The 25,613-nt window shown below is 43.7% G+C and overlaps 1 protein-coding gene across 1 annotated transcript; it reads left to right on the top strand.

Moving 5' to 3' along the window:
- Positions 1–759: 759 nt before the first annotated feature.
- nck2b (NCK adaptor protein 2b) lies at positions 760–24,698 on the top strand (the record flags this gene model as incomplete). The annotated part of the gene is made up of 3 exons (XM_079734157.1): positions 760–985; positions 22,771–23,537; positions 24,431–24,698. 3 exons carry the CDS (start codon positions 760–762, stop codon positions 24,623–24,625), a joined length of 1,188 nt encoding a protein of 395 aa, XP_079590283.1. The 3' UTR covers positions 24,626–24,698.
- Between the last annotated feature and the right edge of the window lie 915 nt (positions 24,699–25,613).

The following is a 25,613-nucleotide window of genomic DNA, read 5'->3' as shown; positions in this document are numbered from 1 at the left end:
CTTGCAGCCTCTCTCTCTTACACCTACACACTCTCCCTCCCCACTCTCAATCTATTCTCTCAGTTGATTTTGCACTTCGAATAACATCAAATTATCCTAATTTGAATCGGCCTCATGAAGAATTGACTCCTCGGGCTCAAACAAGACTCAAAAACCTCTTGTGAGGAACTTTTGTTCCGACATCTGACTTGTTTTATCCTCCGGGGTACCATCTACAGTGTTTCCCACAGACCAGCAATGTGTGGCGTTGGGGGAGATTAGACGAGGAGTCTTGAGGGGGGGGGGGGATGGTAAGACGTGGAGTCCTAACGGGGGACCTCCCGATCTTCCCGATCACCAGCTGCTGGAGATCGCCAGATCCCCGGCTCCTCATAGCGACACCTCGAGTGTCGAGGTTTCCCTGAGCAAGACCCGTAAACCCTAACCTCTCCCCACGACCTGGCTATCGCCTTGCATGGTTGACCCCGCCATTGGTGTGTCAATGTGTGAATGATTGGTTGTAAGTCGCTTTGGATTAAAGCGTCTGCTGAATGGCCTAAATGTAATAATGGAAAAGGGCATTATTGTAGTCAGCTCTATAGAAACCTAAACATTTTAAGGCCGGTCATGGCTTGACAGAAGCGTGGCTATGTCTCCCATCGCGCCATATAAACTGATCTATTGTATTTGTCTGTTTGTTTGTTAATCCAGGACTGGTGGTTCTGTGGGGGAGGGGCGGGGACGGTGGGGACGGTGGGGACGGGTGGACTCCCATGAAAGATGACGGAGGAAACCATGGTGATCGCCAGGTGGGACTACCACGCCCAGCAGGACCAGGAGCTGGACATCCGGAAGAGCGAACGGCTGCTGCTGCTGGACGACTCCAAGACGTGGTGGCTGGTCCGCAACGGAGCCAACGCGACGGGCTACGTGCCCTCCAACTACGTGGAGCGCAAGAACAGCCTGAAGAAAGGCTCGCTGGTCCGCAACATCAAGGACACGCTGGGTGAGACAAGCAGGCCTTTAAGCAGACGCTTTCCTGCTCTCAGGCGGTTTTTGACTTCTAACTCTGTGCTTGAGTCAAGGCTTAAAGGTGACATATAATGCAACCAGGTGTGAGAGTGATTATCCATTACAAGCCGTTTTGCAAATCTTCCTCTTCTGACATCCCAGGTGCAGGCCCGGATTAACCCCTTAGGATGCCCCAGGGAGACTACACATGGAATGCCCCTATCCTTCAGCTTTACGCAAAAATGTTAAACTTGGCTGGCATAAAGGCCACAGATTTACAAGGAAGTATAGTACAGACTCACCACACATCCAACCAAAAATCCTGAAACTGACTTATACTGATAGAAATAATGGTAAATAGGCCTTACCTTTATAACTTCTTCCTCGATTTCTTGCTGGCAAAGTCGTTCAGTAAATCCTAGAAGTCCATTTGTTTTACCAGTTCAGATTCAATGGCCATCAGGGAGAGGGCAGAGAGACGCTTCTGTCCCATCGTTGTCCTTAGTTCGTTCTTGACCCGTTTCAGTTGAGAGAAGCATCTCTCTCCCTCGCAGTTGGTAACAGGCAGGGTTAGGAAAGGCCGGGGAAGGTTGTCTGTTTGCCATTTCTTCTGATGATTTGTAGCTTGTAGCATCTACTCAGCACAAAGTTTTTGAACTGAATAAGTCATTGCCAAAGTTGGTTTGCGCAAAATAAAGCTTCCGATTGATGGGACATTTTGAATCCCGTCTATATTCCGCAATTCTTTTTCTTTTTTTAGCTTTCTTTTTGCGAAACCGCTTTGCTGATGCCTGTCCATTTTTGATTTTTTTGTTTCCATAAATTTCTCGCCGCTGCCGCTTTGTTATTGTGGACTCATCTATGATGGGGGGAGGGGGGCACTTAGCTTACAACCAAATCACAATTATTTTTCTTTTTATTAATAATCCTATCAGTGGTTAATTTTGTATGTCTTTGTATCTCTTAGTATATTAGGCCATTATGTAAAATATAACAAAAATATTTTAAGGGTCTAGTCATTGTCCTGATCATTTGGTGCCCCCCCATTGGCTCAATTTGGCTGGTGCCCCAGGGCAATCGGCCAACTGTATATATGGATGATCCGGGCTTGCACAGGTGGGCGTGTCTACGTAGCTGTGTGCTGGATAGATCAGTCTACCAGCCTACCCAGTGGACTGTAGCAAACGTTGCTCATCTATCCGTCACACATCTAGGTGGACACGCCCACTTGTGATGTCATAAGGGGCCGATTTTCTAAATGGCTTGTACGGCTAATCAAACTCACACCTGGTGGCATGTCATGGGACCTTTAAGCAGACTCTCTCCCGCTCTCAGGAGATTGTATAATGTTCTAGTGCAGAGGTCGGCAACCCTAGGCACGCGTGCCACCACTGGCATGGGGCTGCATAATTATCGGCACACTTGAAAAAAATAAATAATTAAAATAAAATAAAATGTATTTATTACTAAAAAATTCACAGCACAATGCGGCAGCATAATCATTGCTACCATTTTTTTTTTGCATTTTATTCTGTTTTGGGCATTTCCTCCCAGTGCAAATATGTTTAAATCAGTTACAGAAAGCAGTGTTCTGAAATGGGATCAATTAATAGTTTTTAAACCTATGTTGTGAGTAATAGAGAAGTAAATATTTAAAATATTGTTGCAAGTGGCTTGTATGCATTGCCTTCACATGGTTATGCAAAGCTGTACATTTCTTAAAGCTATTGATGTGGATGGTTCCAACATTCTCATATATTCTCGTTTTTTACATTTCTCACAGTGCAAATATGTTTTTTGAATGAGTTTCTGATATGTAATCATAATTTGTAAGCCCATGTTGCAAATATAACAACCCAAAAAACATTTAAAATGCTGATGCATGATTGCGGACTATATGGAAATAGTACAATTCCAGGTCATAATTCAGCTTAATTTTTAATATATTGTTGCTTAACACTCATTAACGAGGAAATGTCAAACTGGCACTGCATGTTGAAAAGGTTGCTGACTGGTTGGTCTAGTGTGTCTTTTTTGGTGATTTTGAATTGGTTTTGTTATATTTGATAGTTTTAGAACTAGACAGTTGAATTATACAACACTTTGGTCAACTGTTGATGTTTATGAAGGGCTCTAGAATAAATTTGAACCTCGCAAAACAGGTCTGAATGAGGCACACTATATTGGCTGATCACTCGGTAGCAGTGGTGGGTAGAGTACTGAAAATCTATTCTCAAGTAAAAGAGTACAATTACTTCCTTCGAAATCTACTTGAGTAAAAGTAAATATTCCAATTTGAAAACCTTCTTGAGTAAGAGTAAAAAAGTGCTTTCTTATAAAGTTACTCAAATTCAGAGATGTGGACTTGAGTCACATGACTTGGACTCGAGTCAAACTCGAGTCATGGTTTTGATGACTTCAGACTCGACTTGACAAATTTACGCATGACTTGCGACTCGACTTAGACTTGACTGCTATTGACTTGAGACTTGACTTGAACTTTGCCTCTTTGACTTGTAATGACTCGACATGTCTTGAGTCAAAACATTTATTGTTTTAGATATCTAACCTATTTCCCGCCTAGAGGGCTAGACACCCAAGACGCATTAGACACGCATTAGACACGCAAGACGCATATTGTTTATACTTTATTCAGAACAACAGTTTTAATTTCATATTGGCTGCGTTTTGAGTTGGTCCCATTGAAGCCGTCTGGCCAGCCTCTGACACTTAAGACATCGTAACTAAATCATTGTTCAACCGTTTACCTTTGTTCAAAAAATTTAACAAACCTACACACTCGTATCTTCAATAATATCTAAACTGAATTTCGATATCATTTATGCTTTCTTCAGAATCACAGTTTTTAGATCGGCTTTGTTTCAGTTGGTCTCATTGATTTACGTTGACGCTGGAGGTGAGGACGTTCAGCAGTGTTGCCAGATTGGGTGTTTTTTACAGCCTTATTGGGCTGCATTTTGAGGACGTTCAGGCAGTGTTGCCAGATTGGGCGGTTTAGCCACCCTATTGGGCTACTTTTAACAACCTAAGATTTCGGTGCATGCGCATATCATAACACATTTGAACACAGAAAAAATGAACATATTATAACTGTATTGATAAGAAATGACTGTACATTAGAGTGATATGTTGAAATTATGATCAATAGCCTAATAATGACATTATTAAGTAAAAATACATGGTGACTTGTTCAAGACTTGAAATAGTTTGGGAATTGGACTTTGACTCGACTTGCCTTTCCCTGTCTTGTCTTGGGACTCGACTCGGACTTGACTGCTAAGACTTGGGACTTACTTGGGACTTGCCAAAAAGTGACTTTGTCCCATCTCTGCTCAAATTACAAGTTACTTTACATTGGAGTGCTTGGATCAGTGAAAAAGACATAACGTGTGTGAGTGAGTGAGTGAGAAGAGAGAAGGATATGCACTCTTAAAAAAATCTTCACAAGTTGCTTCATTGTGTGTATTGTTCATTAAACATTCATACAACAATATGTGCAACAAAAAATGTCATTTAATTTCAAACAAATTTACACAAAAAACGTAAATTTATTTCAGCTCTGTGCATACGACAAAAGGCAAGAGTTTTGTAGGAACACAACCAATGAAACACTAACCAGGCTGGCTTGGTTAGCTGATTAGCCAATCAGATTTGTCTTCACGCGATTGCGATCCAGCCTACGCATAGCATGCACGCACACTCACAGCCAGACACAACAACGACGAAGAAGTTCTAGAGTGGTCTTCAGAATACAGAGCCTGTGTAACATAGTATCTTTAGAATTATATAAACTCTACGTGAGCCGTAACCCTGCACCCCCTGCCGAAAATGTCTTCCTGTGCCTCTGCATCCATGGCGTTCTAGTCCTCAGTCCCAATGTAATGGTCGACCGTCTCCTAGTCTATGGAATCGACCTAGGGAGGGCGCGTCGCTAGCCTGGCTCCGCCCGCCTAACTGTACGTTCACACCAAAAGCTGTAAAAGATGCAAAATCGCCAAATAGCTCAAAACGCAATGCTGTCCAAAATATTTACAGCTGCTATCACTCTTGCGATTTTGCTTTTCCATTTAAAGGAGCCACACTTTTTGCCTGCACGCTCGTAGTTGAAGCAAGTGCTGCTGCTGATGCCGAACCACAAAAACACAAGATAGTCATAAGTTTGGTCAATAGAAAAAGAATAATAAGCATAAATACATGAAACACTGAATAACTAATTAATGGAGTTGTTGAAACCATATGTTGGATGCTTCACTCTTTCTATGTGTTTTTTAGTTAATGATCTGGCTATAATAAGACCACGTTGGCTATGCAATCGCGGACAAATATGATGCCCTGCAATAGCCACAATTATTCTCTCACGCACCATGATGAAGGAACAAATGTGTGGTAGGAACTAGGAACTAAAGTTCTCGCGTATGTTTGCTGGGACCCACGCCGGCGAGAGACTTCTACATTCCGATTGGCTGGCGGTCATTTACAGCCGAAACACTAGTAGCTCATTTGCATAGAGTTGAGCTGTTTTCAACTCTCATTTACAGCTTTACAGCTTTAAAGCTATCGCTCAAGCGTTTTATTGCTCCTATTGCTTTATCGCTCATGTCTAATAGAGAGTGAATGGGCGTTTATCGCTCAAAACGCTTTACAGCTTTTGGTGTGAACGCAGAGTAAGTACTTCCGCTCAATTTGAATTTCCCTTCAGTACTCGGTCTGGGTCTGTGGTATGTTAGTGGGTTTTCTCTGTCTACATTTTCTGCGTCCAAACAGCGAACAGAGGGAGTGACTGAGCTCAATGACGTTAAAGTCAGCTCTCGTTGACGGACATCTTCACGCACAGTGTTTGGTTTGTTTACAGCCTGCGTGCAACGTGATTCCCGGCCAAACGTTAGCGATTGGTTAAGGCAGATCCAGAGTGGCACTGGGCAGATCCAATAGCTTTAAACTTCAACAGACACCCGCCTTCAAGTGATTTAACGTTTGTCAATTGAGTAGGTCCAGACTCTCTGTACAAATGAAAGGAAGTACGAGAGTCTGGTAGGACCAGGCTAGCGTGTCGCTAATGTGTACGCTTGTATTACAGTCAACAAAGATAATGTGTTTATCAAAATACTCATTTTAATGAAGGCACAATGGAAAATGTAATTGAGTAAATAGTAGAATTCTAAATAAAATATTTACTTGAGTAAGAGTAACTTACTTGACTTAAAAAAAGGAACGTGAAAAGTACTCGTTACCCGAAAAAATGACTGTTTTACTCATTTGCGTTACTTAAAACAGGTTACTACCCACCACTGCTCGGTAGTTAGTGATCAGCAGAGTGTATTGATGTTTTAAATTTACATTAACATTTAAGGCATTTAGCAGAAGCTTGTATCCAAAGCGACTTACACAGGTTCATAAACACATTCATTCACACGCCGACGGCCGAGGCAAACTGTGGATTTTTCTTAGTGTACTTCTTTCTTCTTAGTGTATCTTGTAAACATGCTTGACAAGATACTCTAACCCCGTTCCTCCATCCACCTGCAAATTATCACATGTATCTGATGCCACTGTCCTCCGGCCCTCCCCCATTGCCCTCTCCCTCCCCCTTCAAATCATGGTCAATTCAAATCATTCATTGGAAAGCAGGTTTAAGTGTGGCATATGGCAGTATGATTTTCTTATTTTATGATCTAAATCAATGAAACATATAGCAGAACATTTTAATCTACACCAAATTCGAAAAGCAGGGGTGCAACGATACATGTATTCGTATTGAACCGAATCGGTAAGGACGTCACGGTTCGGTGCATGGATTTACACAGAGAATACACGGTATACAATTAAATAAAACTGGTGTGCGAATTGATTAATGTAATGCGGAACTAATGTTAGACACGCAAGTTCTTCAGGGACAGCTAATGGCGCGTTTCCACCGAGGGTGCGGGTCGGTTCAGTTCGCTAAGGTGCGGCACGGATCGCGTTTCCACCGCTAAAAGTGGGCATCCCCGGACTGAGCCATATTGAGCCGTACTCGTCTCGCTGTACCCCTCCGTTGGGGTACTGAGATGTACAAGGATGCCGGCAAGTTTGAGCTACACACGCCGTCCGATGATTGGTCGACCAAATCGAACTTCCGTGAGACAGGGGGATAATAACAAACAAACACATTATCCGCAAGGTATTTCTGGACAACGGCGAAAGCTTCGTTTTTTGAAAATAATGTCGCACAAAAGTTTGCCGTCCTTCTTGGATGTCCTACATTGTTGATCTTTGTTCATTGTGCGCATTCTTCTTTTTCCTCTGATTTATTAGCAGGCTACACTGTGTCGGGCTGCTATGAGGTCACAATGCTAATGTAGCTGCCGCGGCATTGCCATCTGGTTGAATCCCCCCCTACCGTAAGGGTACTGTCGGCAGTGGAAACGCGAGCCGTAACTGAGCTGCGCCGAACCGCACCTTCACTACTCCACCAAGGCGCACCGAACCTACCCGCTCCATCCGGTGGAAATGCGCCACAATTCTGTGTACTTTGCACTTTCAGTAATAAGACATGCTGCATTTTCATTTTTATAACTGATTGTCTTATTTTGATTACAAGTTACGGATGGAGTCTGGAGGTGATGTGGGGTACTTATTGTTTACTGTTTAAATCTTAGATTACACAGTTCAGGCTGTTGCAGCTAGCTCAGGGGAGAGCTAGCTGCAACAGCTAATGGATAATGTGGTTATCCAACTGGTCAATATTGTTGGCAAGCTGTTAAATAAAAAAAACTTAAAATTTCCAAATCAGTATGACACTAGGTGGTACAACCAAAGATTGCCTTCTGGATTTTTGTTTTTTCATTTCCCTTCATTGTACCGAACTCGTACCGAACCAGGATGTCTGAACCGAGGTATGAACTGAACCGTGACTTCAGTCTACCGCTACACCCCTATTGAAAAGTATGTGTTTGGGTCTCACTACATCACTCGAAATGTTACGCTACATTAAGGCTGCCCGATAAATCATTTCGTAGTCACATCGCAATGCCATGAGTTGTCAACTGCTGAAATCAAGCTTGATTTGTATGCTACAACTTTCTTGCTCCCTGATTGCAAAAGAAAAACTTGCACAGTTCTTATTTTCAATGACTAATCCAGAAGAAAGGCCTGTCTTTCAAAAAGCGCTCTTCAGTAAGATAATTTCACTCTCATTTGCAAGTGAAAACATTTTCTACGTGAAAGAAAACAATTATAATTTCTTTACATTTTAATTTCACATGACACGATACATCACAGGTTTCTTTAAAAGCAATCTGCACAGTACGCTCGTGAACAACACACCTGATTATCAATTAATACATGGAGTCTTGCTTCCTCACATTAGTCAGGACTCAACAGATTAACACAGCATTAGCATTAGCAGTAGCATTTTCGCCATGGATAGGAGAGTAGTAAATAATGAACTAGAGAAGAACGAGCACTCTGTATCCTGCTCTGCCTTTGAAAAAAACAAAGCTCAGACGCACCGATTTGGAATTTTCCCCACATTGAGCTTCGATCGTGCGAGCGCAACATGTGTCTGTGTGTGTGTGTGTGTGTGAATACACACACTTTGTTATTTCGATAACCGTTCTGCTGTTGGTGTTATGGCAAATAACACGTTGGGTTCTCTGATGTCTCTGGTATTTCCACAGTGAGACTCGTAGTGGGGGTTATCTCAGCCATGGTTGAGAAGGAATTTGGGGGAAAGGAACTTTGGCTTTGACTCCCTGAAGTACATGAATTGCGACATGGAGGAGAAAGGGGTTGTCTCCTGCCGGAGCCCCGCTGCCCACTGCCGAGGCACCACTGCCGGGAGGCACCACCGCCGGAAGGAACCACCGCCGCGAGGCACCACTGCCACAGGGCGGTGGTGCCTCGGCGTTCAGTGTTGTGCCTGAACGCGTTCATTGAATGATAGTTCATGAACTCGTTCATATTTTTGGCAAACGTGAACTGAACATACTCTATTACTGCCTGATGAATGTTACTGTGAACTCGTTGATTCTGGTGTCTGTGAACGGCACGCTCACTCGGTTTAACTTCGTTCAATAGGGGGATTATTTGTTTATCCACACGGCGGTTGCACGCACAGAATGATCGCAAAAAGAAAATTTGTTTGACCGGTTGCCATGGTTATCTCCATGTGGTTAATTTGCAATTGCGGTGTTGTCATCTTACATTAAACTGTAATCAGAAAATGTGGTTATATGCTATAGACCCTATTGTATCTGTGGTATAAAGGCTAGGACGAATTTCAAATTATAAATATGTACACTTTATGTTGAAAGTTTAGACCGTCGCGATTCCCATTGAAACAAATGGCGCAGTGATTATTCTTCAAAAACGAGAGCTGGTAAATTGTGAAAAATTAATTAAACTTTAATCAGACAAGGCGGTTATATGTTATAGACCCTAGAGTATCTGTGGTATAAAGGATGGGACGAATTTCGAATTATAAATGTGTACAATCCATAACGTTAGCTCTCTGGCTCGCTCAGCGGACTAGAATACCTCCTAGAATTATTTCTTGTTGGCCGGAAATGGAAAGGGGGGCTGTTTACGTTTGGTTGTAGTCTTTTCGCTCGGTTCTCCGTCTCAACAGTAGGGCTAGAACCGGGCGAAGAGACTACAACCAAATGTGAACTTTGAACCCTTTCCATTTCTGGCTGACGAGCAATGAGTCTTCCAACAGAAATCAATGGGATTTACAAAATGCGCTGAATGTGCAATAAAACACGATAGAAACTGTATTTCGCTACAATATTTGATTCAACCACTCTATTTCATCCTAGACAAATCAGAAAGTGGGCTCAATGTTCAAAATACCGGGAAAAAATAATAGCTCACAGCAACATATTGAAAAAAAGAACTATGAACTAGTTCATTTATGGAACTGTGAACTTAGTTCAAAATTTTGAATTATGAACGTTTAAAGGTCCCATGACATGCCACCAGGTGTGGGCTGATTAGCCGTTACAAGCCGTTTTGGAAATCTGTCCCTTATGACATCACAGGTGGGCATGTCCACCTAGATCTGTTACGGATAGATGAGTAACGTTTGCTATAGTGGCTGGTAGACTATCTATCCAGCACACATCTAGGTTGACACGCCCACCTGTGATGTCATGAGGGACAGATTTCCAAAACGGCTTGTAATGGCTAATCAGCCCACACCTGGCGGCATGTCATGGGACCTTTAACTGAACTAGTTCATTTTAAAATGTGTGAACTGAACTTTGAACTAGTTCACGTAGAAAGTCTTTCCCAACACTGTCGTGCCGAGCCACAACAGCTCGGCAGCGGGCAGCAGGGCTCCGGCGGGAGACAATCGCGGTCAACAATCTCGGGTAACAACCCCTTTCTTCTCCATGTCGCATTCAGTCTAGTCAAGTCAAGTCAGGTTTATTTATATAGCACATTTCATGTGGCCTACATAGACACAATCTGCTTTGAGTGGAGAGATGTCATTAAATTATATAAAATAAACAAACACACTTAGCAAAAGAAAAGACAAAACAAACTGAAAAATAATAATAATAAAATGGAGTGTTTAAAAGCAAATACCTGTAGTCATGAATTAAAAGCTAAAGAAAATAAATACGTTTTAAGATCCTTTTTAAAAGAGAGCATTGATTGCGATGACCTTAATTCCAAAGGCAGGCTATTCCAGAGGATTGGGGCACAGTAACTAAAGGCACCATGTGCCGCATTAGTGTTAATTCTGGGAGTCGTGCTGAGACATTTACTGGAGGACCTTAAGTAACGGGTTGGATCATAAAAAGAGATGATATCGGAAATATAGGGTGGGGCAAGGCCATTTAATGATTTAAAGACAAGAAGGAGTATTTGGAACTCAATTCTTTGTTTTACTGGGAGCCAGTGAAATGATTTAAGAATAGGGGTGATATGATTAAATTTAGAATGTACTAATTTCCTGTAAAGACAGGAGGCCACAAACTTTAGAAATGTTTCTAAGGTGGTAAAAGGCTCTTTGTAATGTTAGATATATGTTTTTGAAAATTAAGATTGTCATCGAGAGTCACTCCTACATTTTTAACATCCTTACACGGTTTTACCAAGAGGGAGGTTAGAATTGGGTGAAAGTGGTGTCTCAGGGCCTACAACCAGGATTTCTGTCTTGGCATCATTAACATTAAAAAAAATTGGGCCATCCCATTTTTAATGTCGGAGATAAAGCAAGTGAGGTCATTCACCGGACAGGGGTCATCGGAGGAGATAGATATGTAAAGTTTGGTATCGTCAGCATATGAATGATAAGAGATGTTGTGTTGCCGAATGATAGACCCAATTGGTAACATGTACAAGTTAAAAAGCAAAGGACCAATAATAGACCCCTGAGGTACCCCATATGAAATGGGCATTACATCAGAAGAGAGACTATTAATAGTAACAGAAAAAGATCTCCCGTTTAATTAGGATGAGATCCAAGCATGAGCTGTACCTTGGAGACCAACAAAATGCTGAAGACGTTGAAGAAGTATAGCATGATCAAAGGTATCAAATGCAGCACTTAGATCATGGAGAACAAGAATCTACATTTTGTCTACTTCCACTTCAGATTGATGTGGAAGAACCAGAGATGCTGGAGAACCCGACGCAGTCGTTTGAGATTCATAATATCGTCTGGAGGCGCACACAGCTTTTGGCCGCGATAATATATATTATATGATTTTGATATCTATGTATAATATGATATTATTTATATATAGAGCTCCAGGACTCCCGCCAGAGCATCCAGAGTGTTCTAGGATATTTACAGAACACGGCCAAAAGCTGTGTGCGCCTCGCCATTGCGATACGTCCACTGTAAACACAAGCGCATGCAACCGTGGCCGTAAGCTGCTCAGGGCCACACCCCCACTCTCCACCTTGACCCGCCTCTAAAAAACGTATTTCTAAAAATTAATGTATTTAAGGGCCCACTAAAACTTATATAAAGTAGCATGCCATGGGACCTTTAATGTCTGAGTGGAAGCCTGCAATCGCGGCAGTGTCTGCGGCTGTGTAGGATGATCTCCAGACTTCCCCAGCTGTGTGAACGATTGCAATGCAATCGCAATTTATATACCAGCAAAGCTGTATGTGTGTCTGTCTGTGCATTGGCTGAAGGATGTGGTTTATATTGTGTAAAACCCTTTTTTTGGAAAGACTGCCCTTTGGCCTTAATAGCATAAAGCTTGTCACCCTGAATATGCAACTATTAAGGTCTGTGCTGACCTTTTCACTGGGGTCGGATAAATCAAGTAGACTTCAGACCGCAGGACAGAGCTAGCAGGTGTTGGCTTGGAATGTAAACATCTGCATTTTTTGCAATTACCAATGTTGTTAAAGGGCCAATGTATAGTTTGCTTAGCATATCTTTAAGATAGTACTTTTTCTACTTTTCTATGTTTCTAAAATAATAGCATAAGGCAGAAAGAGGAGTAAAATCCTATGTTTTTGCCAGTCTCGGCCAATCTGCTTTTGATCATGGTGGCACAGCCACTGAGAGGGTATTCATACCCCATGTTGTGCGGAGCTTCGTCTTGGGGGTGGTTAATGTTAATGTTGATGTTACGGTCTCCCACACTTGAGGATTAACGGCATGGTGTATGGCGCATTTCATATACAACATTGCTTATTGTAGCGCTTACAATCAATAATGATAACTAGCAAAGAAAAAGGAATACAAAGTTGCCGTGGTCCGTAACCATGGGGTAAACAACTTCCCCCTCCTTCTTGGAACTATACGCCAAATTGTGGTGTTTTTTAAATCAAGAAATACACAAACTAAGGTACCAATCTGCTCTGCCTCCTTTACGTCTGATTACATTTGTGTTCGTTCGTTCTCTCCTTCCCTTCCCTTTCCTGTTGCTTTCTCTCCGCTTGTGTGCGCATCATGGCTGGACAGTGTCCAATCGCAATCACCAGTTGTCCCCATCTGCTGTGGAAGATCTGTAAGTAGAGTGAGCAAAGAGAGTATTTTCTAAAACAAAATTCATATACCAGATTGTTCCTTATACAAACACTGTAGTGAGTGTGTGCAAAATCACTAAGACTAAAGAAGGCCAAAACCTTCATAGAACATTAGGGGCCCTATTTTAACGGTCTGAAACGCAAGTGAGAAGCGCCAAGTGCAAGTAGCTTTGTGGGTGGTTCTATGGCGATGTCGCTAGTTTACCGGCACAAAATTGACTCTTGCGCCTGGCGCAAATCTAGAAAGGGTTGGTCTGAAGTAGCCTAATTACCCATAGCTGTGGTTTGCGCGTAACGTGCAATAAACCAATGAGAGTGCCAGCTCCCATCCCCTTTAAGAGCCATGAGCGCATTTGAATCTGACGAGTTGATATTTTGACAGTGCATCTGCGGTCTCCGATGAGACAGATGCACATGAATTTCAAACTTCAAATGGCTCAGTTTATGGCCAAATAATATGGCCTATTTCACACATGGAATAAGGTTTTCTTCCACAACTTCAGAAATACTGAGTCCTCAAATAGATTTCGGCAAAGAAAACTTAACACATATGATATGCGGTAACTGTGGTTCTATTTAATGATTTACGCAATACATTACAAACATTGTTTCTTATCAGTATTGTATGCATTATCGTTATCGACTTGTGTTCCTAATATGCATGTGTCCCCCCGTTAATATACATTGCCATGGACTGTATTATGCGTTACGTGTTTAGTTTGTGTGTGTTTTAACAGATGGACGCACACACGCGCGCCCACATTCATTCATTCTTTTTAACACTCACTCGCGGTGAAACAATGTTTTCTCACAATCAAATACTCATCAATCCTAAAAGTTATGGGCATGTACACAATGTCTGTGTCAAGAAAATATGTGTCTGCTGTACGGTGTTTGCAGATGCATTGATTTAAAATACAACTTATTACCGCTGTATCAGCTGTTCTTTCCCAAACAATTTACCAAGAATACGTGTCTAGGTAGATGAGAGAAGCAAAGTGTATGCGCAAGGTGCACAAGCAACATTATGCATGCGCCCTTAAAATAGCATCTGAACAACGCGCCACTGACTTTAAACCAGGTATTTCGTGGTTTGTGGCGCAAGTGGTTTCTGAAACTGCAAAATAGCACCAGGGAACGTTTGCGCCAGAACACGCCTCCTCCTTTCGCCGAACCGCCCCTAGGGGCGCAAGATCATTCCCTAATTTACCGACGCGTGGCGCAGGAGGGAAAAGAACGCTCTGCGCCAGTTGCAAACTAGCAACGACACATGCGCCAGTGATTAAGTCAATTGCGCCGGATGCAAGATAGGATAGGTGTTAGGATTCATTCTTTGTGCTGAAGATCCTTGTTTGAGCCAACGGAGACACCGATCACAACGTGTTGCCATCTTTCACATGGTTATTTTTAAAACAAAAAACATGATCGACCATAATGTATTCACCGATTCAGACTGTAAGTAGCCAGCTTTCCTTCAAACAATGCAGTCTTATCAGGAGGTACCCAAGAAACGACATGTATTTGACCAGGACTGCATTGGCAGCCTGTAACACCAGGAAACCAAAGAATTTTATTTTTTGCTAATAAGCACGTAGCAGTGATGAGCTACTTCCATGTGACCTCTGACCTCTGAGAGCTACAGAGAAGCTCCACTTTCTCTCTGTTCACTGATTGCTCCTCTGAAGTCGATGCACTTCTCAACTGTATTTCCAACATTATATACATAATGGTCACAGCTGTACAGTCCTTCATATGCCTGTCAGTTATGTATTCTCTCATTGGTCAGAATGTTTTTTTGGGTTGCAGTGTTCAAAGTAACAGATAGGACGTAACATCAGGGTCCATTCACACCGAAATCAGGTGTTGCGACGAAAAGGACAGTTCAGCCATTTGTTTCAATGGGGTTGGGGGTAGATAGGGGGGGGTAGGTAGGGTAGGTGTGTGTGTGGGGGGGGGGGTACGCATGCGTTTGCGAAAAAGGATGCAGCCTGGTCTGTGGCAACAGTATCAACTTTTGGAGAAACGCGACCCGACACCACGATGGCCAATCACGTAACACTATTAGTTGGTTTAGAATATTGCTTTGATGTCATCGCTCAAGTCGACTAATGGTGGCAGCACAAAAACAGACCTTATTCATTCATTATTTAGTCATATGTGCTGGGCCCGGGGCTAAAAATATGAAATCAAATCTGGGGAATTCCACAGGGGACATGGAATCAGGAATGACACGATTCCATGTAATTCATGGAATCGCATCCCGGTCGCTCCCATCTTTATCCTTTTATATAGAGGATCAACCTGTCCCTCATGGGATTGAATTACGTCCGTGTGTGTGTGTGTGTGTATGTGTGTGTGTGTGTGGGGGGGGGTCTTTTGGATACACACAACACACTTTCTTCTTATGAGAACAAAGGCAGTTGCCAGGCCTGTGTGCTCCCTCCACTAATCTGTGCTCCCTGAACTGTGAACAGGGGGATAATGTTATCGTGGCCTCACCGTGGGACACAAAGTGTTTAGTGTTGTGACAAGCGAGCGGAGCCGTCACAGTCAGGCGGTTGAAATAGCGACGCGCTTCGAGTCAGATGGGCCGCTCCGCTTCACATCCAATCCGAGCCAAAGCCATGAAGCTAGCCGAAACACTCTGCGAGATGAGGTGTTTGGGGAAAGGAGACAAAGTGGACGTTGATAAGGTTGCCGGTTTGAAGCTCCAAATTTGGGCATGTTATGCCGGCCACCCCTTGCATTGTTGTTGTCATCTCTACTGAAATACCTTTTTGCTGAGGGCACTTATTTCTATAACTCAAACCCGTGTTTAGTTTTAATTATATGGAGGTCAGTGGATTATGCGGAAATATGAAAGAAACATACTGAAAATCCCAACGATAGTAGGAACAAAATCAGGCCCAGGCCTATTTGGTGAGCCATGTATGCAACAGTTAAAACACTGGTTGTGCTGGGCACATCGCCGGGATCAACAGTGGAAGACCGTGGCTGTACTGGGGAGATCCCAGTGTCGCAGTGTATTATTACAAAGCTCCCATTGTCTCCCAATGAGAATACTTTTGTTGTACTGGAAGGCCGTGTGTCCATATTCGACAGACTGTGTGGGTCTTGTAACAGTGATAGGCAACGTTCAAGACCACTCACCGTTAATTGTACGCTGCGCAAAATGTGAAACTTGACTGCTTTTTTGCACTGACCTTTTCGATCGCCGCTATGAGTTTGACAGAATGTCATGACAATGGAGACTGCTGCTGAGGGGCTTGGAGAAATGGCATTTTGAATTAGTCATTTGTTGTTCTATATTCAGTTGGTTATATTCAGTAGCGTTCAATTCTCTATCTACACTGCTAGGATGATCGTCTGTCGGCACAATGGCATCCACGGTAAGGCCTCCCTGACGGTGAGACGGGACAGGTGCTTGCTGAACAAAGGCGAAACACGGATACATATCTATAGATCTATAGATCTTTAGATTGAACACCAGGTCAGCAACTGCACTGGCGTGTTTCCACCCATTGTATATCAGCTTATTAATTTATTGCAGCATACCTTGGAATAATCAGGGATTTAGTTGTTGCCTTTGACCCAGCTCGCAAACGTCCCAACGAGAATCTGTTGGTTAGAAAGCATCCCAACATTTCACTTTTTTTATCGGATGACCTAGTGACTGCATTTCCCTAATAATCCTATTGGCTGAGAGCCCAGCAGATTTTTTTTGGAGTTATTTATTGGGGTGAGGGTTTAATTTGTTTTTGGTCTGTCAGGTGAGGGTTCCTCTACAGTTTTATTTTCCTTAATCTCTCATAGTGCAAATGGAGCTGAGAATGGAGGCTGCTTTAATCCACTGTGGGCATTCAACCGGCTCCCTCCACCGTCTTATCCCTGAGCTTATTGTCTGAACGGCTGCAGTTATGTTAATGAAGGTGGAAGTGTTTCATTTGGCCGTCGGGGTTATAATCCCCGCCCTGGATTTCAACCTTGTCACTCTGAGAAACTGTGATTGTGCAGGGCTCCATTCATATATCTCTTGTTTTTAATGAGTTCACTCTTTAATTTAGTCCTGTGGCAAAGAATAATAGCATAACATCCATCACTGATGACCGGAGTACACAGTGAGATGCCAAGCTTAATTTGGCTGACGAGCAGCCAAGACATGTTGGCGTTGGTCGGGGGAAAATCCAAAATCAGAACTAACACATTCAACCCAAACTTACTTTGTACTAAGTGTTGCTGCCTTAGTTTGCACGCCACACTCGTTTTTCACGTGCCAAATGTTTTTCACAAACGTGTCCGTTTGTCACAGCAACACTCTGATTGGTGAATCACCAATCACTGCTCCCGATCCATAGCTCTGCAAATCCGCCTGTCTGAATTGTTTTTGCTCTACTTTATTGAGTCTCTTTTTCACCCAGTCAACCCTGTGACCTGTGCTCTCCTAGCAGGAGATGCAATGCCGTTTCCATTAAGCCACTCCGGGGGAAAAACGTAATGTAACTGCCTGCTCAAATTTTTTTATTTTAATGGCTGGCCATCTTTTCCGGGATATCTCCAGACAAGTTTTTTTGTGTTGTAAGTGGAATGTAGTTTACTACTTACATACATTAGTGTAAAAAAATAAAAAAACATGATGACTGCAAAGATGCTCTTAAAAAGGTTGGCTGATAACTTACAAACCTTTCCCAGTCTGTGTTAGGGTTAGGGGAAACAAGAGAGTGTGTGTGTGTGTGTGTGTGTTTGTAAGTGTGTGTGTGTGTACAGTATGCCTGAAGCATGTAATTATCTCTAACTTTAGATTGAGGGCCTTTAGTTATCAGGCTTCCCTGAGTGACTAATTTCCTGGCGTCTAGCAACTGTTTGCAGAAACCCATCCGCATCCCAGTGTGTGTGTGGCAATTATCAACATCTCCCTTCCTTCGTGGTTTACCAATCGTGAATTAAACAGTCTCTTCGTTTGGGACTTACAGGTGTTTATGTCTCTCCACGGTCAGGGGGACGGCCCTTCAGATGGCTTTCTCTGTAATTTGTTCCCAGAAGGTGTTGACCAGTGTTTGTACACTGGTTACCTCATTACCATTCACACTTCATGATGCATGCTGTCACTGTTAACGTAGAGGGAGTTTACACTGTGTGTGTGTGTGTGTGTGTGTTTTTGTGTGCGTGCGGCTGCTGTATTGCACATGTGGGATGTGTACATGTGTGTATTGTTTGCTGTGCTGGCTCCACAACAGTGGAACAAGCTCCCTGCTGACATAAGGGCAACAGAAAGATGAAAAAATCTTCTGCTGCGGACTGAAGACAAAATCTGCTCAGACTGCATCTTGACGCATGAAAAAATATACTAAGTGTTTATATTGTAGTACTTACAGCTGTTTGCTTATTTGATGAATTGTATGTATTGCATGATTCTTGCATCTTCGGTTTGTATCTTCATTGTTGAATGCATTTATTGTAGGCAGAGCTATGGGCCACTGACATGTAATAGATGTAGAGATAACATGTCATCTCCTTGCAAAGAGATCTTTGAGTGTGTGCTTCTCTGTGTGTGTGTGTGTGCGTGTGCGTGTGCGTGTGTGTCCGTGCACTCCCCGGGCCCCAGCCATGCGTTCAGCCGGCTTGTCAAAAGCGTCTCCTGCCTCACCATTAAAAGCGCTGCTCACTCCGTTCCAATGGCAGTGCGCCTCATTTCCTGTGCAGTCTAAATATAGCCTTCCTCCCGCTTTTCTTTGCATTGTGCTGAGGGGGGGATTGACTCGTCGTCGGAGATGCTGGTATTCCGGAGAGTCCTGAACTCAGGGCTCAGGGTTTCTTTGGTTTTGTTTTCGTCCAATTTGAACAAGGTGTGGTTCTGATGCTGCCAAGATAGTTTATATTTTTTCGTCGTTCAGCCACAAATGTTCAATTCATTCAATTGTATTCTTGTTGTAACGAAAACTATTTTTTTGCTACTTGAATTCTTCCATTCTACTTTCTGTGCCACACAAATTTCACGTCAAAATTTTTAGTAATTTCATATTCTATTTTTCAACCTGTTATTTGAAAACAGAATTCAAGAATTATTCCATGAGAGGAGCTGCATGAGGCCCACAGGCATTCACTGTGGTTGAATTTAAATCAGTCCACAGTCTCAGTTGACAGTTAAACATGCAACCACACGCAAGTTTAGGACCCTGCCATGCAAGGAACACTATAAAAGGCAGGCTTTTTTTCGAGTGCTCTGTTCGAGGATGTTTAATTTATGCTTCGTTTATGTTATTTTATGGAATAATTAATCTTCTTATTTTGAGAGCATTCTCCAGTAATATTTCCTGTTTACACAATCGTTTTTTTTTCTGTTATTGCTTGAATTCCGGCTGTTCAGGAAATGACAGTATATCGGCATGCTGCTCCTGCTGCTCCAGTATTTTAGCATCACACAAACACACACGCACGCACGCACACACACAAATAGCCCATATGCCTCAGTAGGTAAGATGGTCAGTGGAGCTTCAAGATCATCCTAGGTGATCCCTGTTTCAAGCTTCACAGCGGAGCCAAGAGGGAGAAAATGGATTTGTATGGTTTTCTGGCGGGGGAGGGGCTGCTCTTGACCTTCTCCGCACCGGGAGACAGTGTTGACAGACGTAGGGTGGTAGCAGAGTGCTTGCTGGGGTTCTCTGACCCACAGAGACTACTGTACCTCCAATCTTCTCTAATCGCCCTTCCAGCCCCAGGAGCCTAAACCTTGCTGGTGTCCTAACCAGCAGGGGAGAGCCGGCTGGGCTGTCCTTCAATAAGGTGTAGAATAGTGACGCGAATCAGCAGGGACCTCAGGATCTGATGTTACAATATCATATGTATTGTGATTCTGAAAATATTATATACGATATTAAGATTTATCTTTTTGGGACTTACTTGCAATGAAAAACTATGTGCGGGAAGCATTCAAATGTGTTTATAATAGTATTTAAAATGCTTACTTTTACCATTAATTCGCTTCCACTAGGATTGCACTGCGTATTTAACTTAAAAAAAACACAAAAATGTTGTGTCAACCTGGTGATACAAGAAAGAACTCCCCACAATTAGCAACCTGTTGTATGCTTACTTTCCAGTGATCCCTAAAATAGAGGTTTGTTTATGTGGTACCATCACTACTGAACAAAAATAAATTAATAATAATAATGATCATTGTAATTGTAGTTTTCAAAAACAAAAATGTCGACATTAGATTAGAATCTGCAATTTTGTATGGGTTTTGTATAATCACAGTATGGGTAACACAGTGAGTCGGTATAAATAGTATGTGAATACGACATGGTAAAAACAAGGCATGTCCAATTATGGTAGTACAATACTGTAGATAAACGGCTAAACGCAGTGCTGTTCTGCCCTAATCGGGCTATCAATGTGTTTGTACCGAACGGCCTAGAGAACACAAATCATTGACCAGTAGTGGAAAGCTCCAAATATGCGCCCCACATAGCATCTGAATGTATTTTCGTCCAGGCCCATTGTAAAATGAGTGAGGAGAGGATGACGATCTCACCAGGTGCTTGTTGTGGAGAGGTTCAAAAGGTCCCAGTTTTCCATGGCTCAAAGCCGCAAGACCTCTCTATCTGCAGTATCTAAGGCAAACAACATCCAATCTCTTCCTGTTTTGGTCTCGGTCCCTATCCTCATTCCCAAGCATTCCCCGCTCATGAGGGAATGCTCAGAATGGGGAGAATTCGAAATGTGCGTATGTCGGTGAGAGAGGGGGCGGGACTTCCGACCCATGCTTACCCGTTTCAATCACATGGGTTTAGCCCTGAGAGGCCAGAGAGAGAGAGGGAGGCTCTTCCGATAAAAAGGATGATTGGTTTCTGTCAGGTGTTTTGTATATTGCGTTGTTAAGTTATTATTCCAAAAAGTCGATGATTATAACTTTGTTCTCATCTGGTCATATTCTTGCTTGGTGGACCGTTATCTGATGTAAAAAGCTCATAGGAAGCAGGAGAACGGAAATAGGTTTTTGGTAGATTGAATACGTGGTAAAACTCACGATCTTCTCTCAGTATGGTCGCTCAAACTCCCACAATGGTGAGAGGAATTATTTTCTTTTGTCTAAGTGATTACCTACAGCAAACCCAAGAAACCACTCCTGTGGAACGGCGTAGATTAGCCAAAATATATCGGTTCTGGTAACACTGTGACGAATGCAGATGGTGACGAAGACAATGATAGAAAAAACACCTTTGCGTTTCACATAGAGGACTTCCATGTGGAAATGGTGCCAGAGCCATCACTTAGACAAAGGAAATCTCTGCGGTCTCACAGTGCTTTATTGAATATATATATATATATATATATATATATATATATATATATATATATATATATATATATATATATATATATATATATATATATATATATATATATATATATATATAGTAAAGTTTAAAGACACCCATTGCTTTAATCATTTTAGTTTATTAGGCATATATGCATGGCTCTATGGCTATTCCCAATTATCAGTAATCGTCACGTGTATCTCGACAGAGATCAAAGGTTTTAATTTTCTGTCCATGTCAACTAGCAATGGCAGATTTGTTTTCTGTAGCTGAGAAAAGGGGGGTGTCAGAAACATCTGCTTATTTGTATTACTGTCACAGAGTCACCAGAAAATTACTGTTGAAAGCACTGTGAGGGATTCACCTGGCTAGGTCAGGTAGCTGCACAATTAGTATTCCTACCACGAGGGGAGCATTAGCATTGCTAATCAATACCTAGCTTGGCTGCTAGCCTCTGCTGCCCTGATGAAGGTGCTTTCCACTTATTAGCCCTCCAGTGCTCACTTACCAGCAAAGTAACAACTCACTAAGTGTTGAATGTGCATTAGCCGATTTGGTTTAGAGAACCGCATTGCTCAGACACTATGGGTGGTGTTGTACTTTCACCTTCTCTGCAGCAGAATTACTGCTGTCTGTGTTGAGCTAGCCTAAATTTGAAAAACAAAATGTTTCCACCCTTAAAAAAGCAGGCCTTGTAAAAAAAACAAAAAAAGGTTCTCCACACTGCTGCAAATTCAGAACAACACTTAGATCCCTGCAGCCTAAAGCCTTGTTTACACAAAAGCAAAGTGAATTTTCACTTTTCGTTACTTGCAAAGAACCGCAAGCGTTGACTCACGTGAGGAGCAAGGTTCTTACTGCTTGTAACTGCCACAGTTTCTTTTCGCCAACTATGGATGAGATGACCATCATTGTGTCTCTGTACTTCATATGGAAGTCCTAGAGATTTCTGAGAATCCAATGCAGTCGTGTCTTTGTTCATAACACTATCCGGAGGCACCAGGGCCGGCTCGAGACATTTTGGGGCCCTACACGAGATGAGGATTTGGGCGTCCGATGTAAACTTTCTGACCCGTTTAGAGTTGCCATCAATACTGCAAATTTCCAATCACTCATTGTACAGTAAAAATATGGACAAAATACATTATACACCACAGTGGTTTAAAAAAAAAATATAGATACAAATGTTTATAAATTCAAATTATTTCTCAAACAAACAGTATTATTAACATATAACAAAATTATTATTAAAGCAGCACAACAGAACCCTGCAGCATTTCGCTCAAACTCGTGCCACTTGGACCAAATTAATGATTGAATGACTAAATTACAAAGTTTTTTTGGGTTACGTTTGAAAATCCTGCTCTCTGCTGCTCGTTTCTACTCTCTCTCTTTACAAATCTTACCTACATCACCTGTAACCTAAACCCCTATTTTTCTCTCTTTCTCCCTCTCCCAGGCCTGGGGAGGACCAAGAGGAAGACGGGTGCGCGGGACGCCTCGCCCACGCCCAGCAGTGACTCCGAGTGCCCTCCCAATGGCGGCGGTGGGGCGGAGCGGGTCTACGACCTGGCCGTGCCGGCGCTGGTCAAGTTCGCCTACGCGGCCGAGCGCGAGGACGAGCTCACCCTGGTGAAGGGCTCCCGGGTGGTCGTCATGGAGAAGTGCAGCGATGGCTGGTGGCGGGGCAGCGCCGGCGGCCAGATGGGCTGGTTCCCGTCCAACTACGTGCTGGAGGACGGCGACGTGGAGGAGCTGATGCCTGGGGGAGGGGCTTATCAGGGCGTGGGTGGGGTTCCGGCGGTTGTGGTTTTGAACGGCCAATCGGGAGGCGGCAGCGACGATGGCGGCAGGGTCTTCCACGCAGTGCAGACCCTCTACCCTTTCAGCTCGGTGACGGACGAAGAGCTAAACTTCGACAAGGGCGAGGTGATGGAGGTGGTGGAGAAGCCCGATGACGACCCCGAGTGGTGGCGTTGCCGCAACGCCCGGGGCCTGGTGGGCCTGGTGCCCCGGAACTACGTGGTGGTGCTCAGCGACGGGCCCCTTAACCCCGCCCCCGCCCCCCTAGGCTCCTCCCCATCGCTCTGCGTGGGCCCCACCGGTTCTGGCCGGTTCCCCGGGAGGGACTGGTACTACGGCGGCGTGACCCGGGTGCAGGCCGAGGGCGCGCTGAACGAGCGGGGGCTGGAGGGGGACTTCCTGGTCCGGGACAGCGAGTCGTCGGTGAGTAGCTGTGGTCGAGTCCTGGAATTAACCGTGTCGTCGGCATTCTGTCGATGAGTACGCATATATGTGCACAGCTCAATGGCCCCTCCCCCTGCATGCATGTGTGTTTTAGGATTCTTCTAATCATCTCCTTGTATTGTGTGTACGCTTTCATTACAATTAGCCCACATCGGATCATTCAAAATAATGCATTATCTCAGATTTAGTGTTTTCGGTTTGGCCCACATGGATCCTATTTGGAAACAGGTCCGTCTCGGAACAATGCAAGGACTAGACCTTGCTTACGATGTGTTGGCGCCCCCTGCTGGATAGTTTTAAAATATAGAAATGCACCTTCTGTGTACCACACCAATTGGTTTTGACGTCTTTTCCCGCTAATTCACGAAACGTATGTTGATACTTAAATTCAGATTTAAAAAAGGTGAGCCGGATTCCTGTTCTATCTAGACATTTTATCAAACTCTATTTATCCAAAGCGATATATGTTTTTTAGAAGCTTCCATTAATGATCAGGCAGCAGTTGGACACCTTGCTCAAGGTTACCTGCAGGAACCCAGGTCCTTTCATTCTGAAGTCAAACACCCCTACCAACTAGACGATCCTGCCTCCTAATTTATGAAAGATAATAGTCAATACAAGCAGTTGATCAACAGTATGGACCCACAACTTACCAGCATCTACATCCCTCCCTCTTTCAAATTCTCCCCCCCCGCCCCTTTCTCACTCACCCCCTCCCTCTCTCCCACTCCCATCCTCCCATCCTCCCTATCTCTCTCCCCGCCCCCCATTCCTTCACTCCCCTTCCCAACCTCCCACACTCTCTCTCCCTCCCCTCCCTCCCTCTCCCCTTCCCCACCTCCCTCTCCCTCCCTCTCCCTCCCTCTCCCCAGCCAAACGACTTCTCGGTGTCCCTCAAGGCGGCCGGCAAGAACAAGCACTTCAGGGTGCAGACGGTAGAGGGCGTGTTCTGCATTGGCCAGCGCCGCTTCTCCTCCATGGATGAGCTGGTGGAGCACTACAAGAAGGCCCCCATCTTCACCGGTGAGCAGGGGGACCGCCTCTACCTGCTGAGACCGCTACACTGACCCCCCCGCCGTTGGACACCCCCCGTGTATGGGACACATGCACTCGATACGGCGCTACGCTAATGTGCGGTATGCTAGGCTAATGTACTTTATGCTAACGTATGCTACGCTTACGTACAGTAAGCTAACGTACGGTACACTAACGTACGGTACACTTACGTACGGTATGCTAACGTACAGTACGCTACGATAACATACGCAAGGCTAACTTACGCTACAGGACTTCGAGAGTATGGGGGGAACAACCCATCGTTATGGTCATACGCACTGGTAAGCTGTATAGTTCGGTACATAAGGCCCGATCGTAGGCCTGGCGACAGGTTCCATAGGGACCGCTTTGGAGCGGGTTGGAGGTGGAGTGGAGGTGTTGGTGTGGGTGGTCGTCGAAAAGGAAAAAACCCACAAAAGAGAGAAGGCGGGTCCACAAAGGGGGGTTAGGGGGGTCGACGAGGCACTGAAGGAACCCCCCCACACCCTGGGTGGTACTTCTGACAACCATCCATCCCTTCTGCCCTATCAAAACGTCCCAAAAGGGTACCACCTGAACAGTCACTTCAAGACTTTCACCTATCTTTTTAATACACTTGCTTCCTTTCCTCGCGACACCAGTCGCATCCCTACTGTTGACTTCGTCCCTACGTTGAAACAAGGATATCCGCTTTACTTAAAGTTTTGTGTCAGGACGAGCCTGAACACACACTGGAGAAATGCTACAAACAGTTTCACTAAACAATGTGAGAAATGATTCAAATAAACAAAAGGGAGCACGGAGACTCCGTCGCCAGCACTGTCTGGCATGTTGTCATTCAAATCTGGTTCAGGAACAAGGAACATGAACACACAAAGAACATTATATCACTGGTCTCACATGTATGATAATTGAATGAATGAATGAATGAGTGAAAGGAGTATTAACTCAACACCGAACTCAACACCCTTGAGTTCGGTGAAGCGGATCATTCATCGAGCTGTCGCTTGAATGTTTCTA

The sequence above is a fragment of the Pollachius pollachius genome, assembly GCF_949987615.1.
Source record: "Pollachius pollachius genome assembly, chromosome: 4".
In the NCBI taxonomy this organism is placed as follows: domain Eukaryota; kingdom Metazoa; phylum Chordata; class Actinopteri; order Gadiformes; family Gadidae; genus Pollachius; species Pollachius pollachius.
The sequence above is the reverse complement of the archived record's forward strand: the minus strand, read 5'-3'. Positions and strand labels throughout refer to the sequence as shown.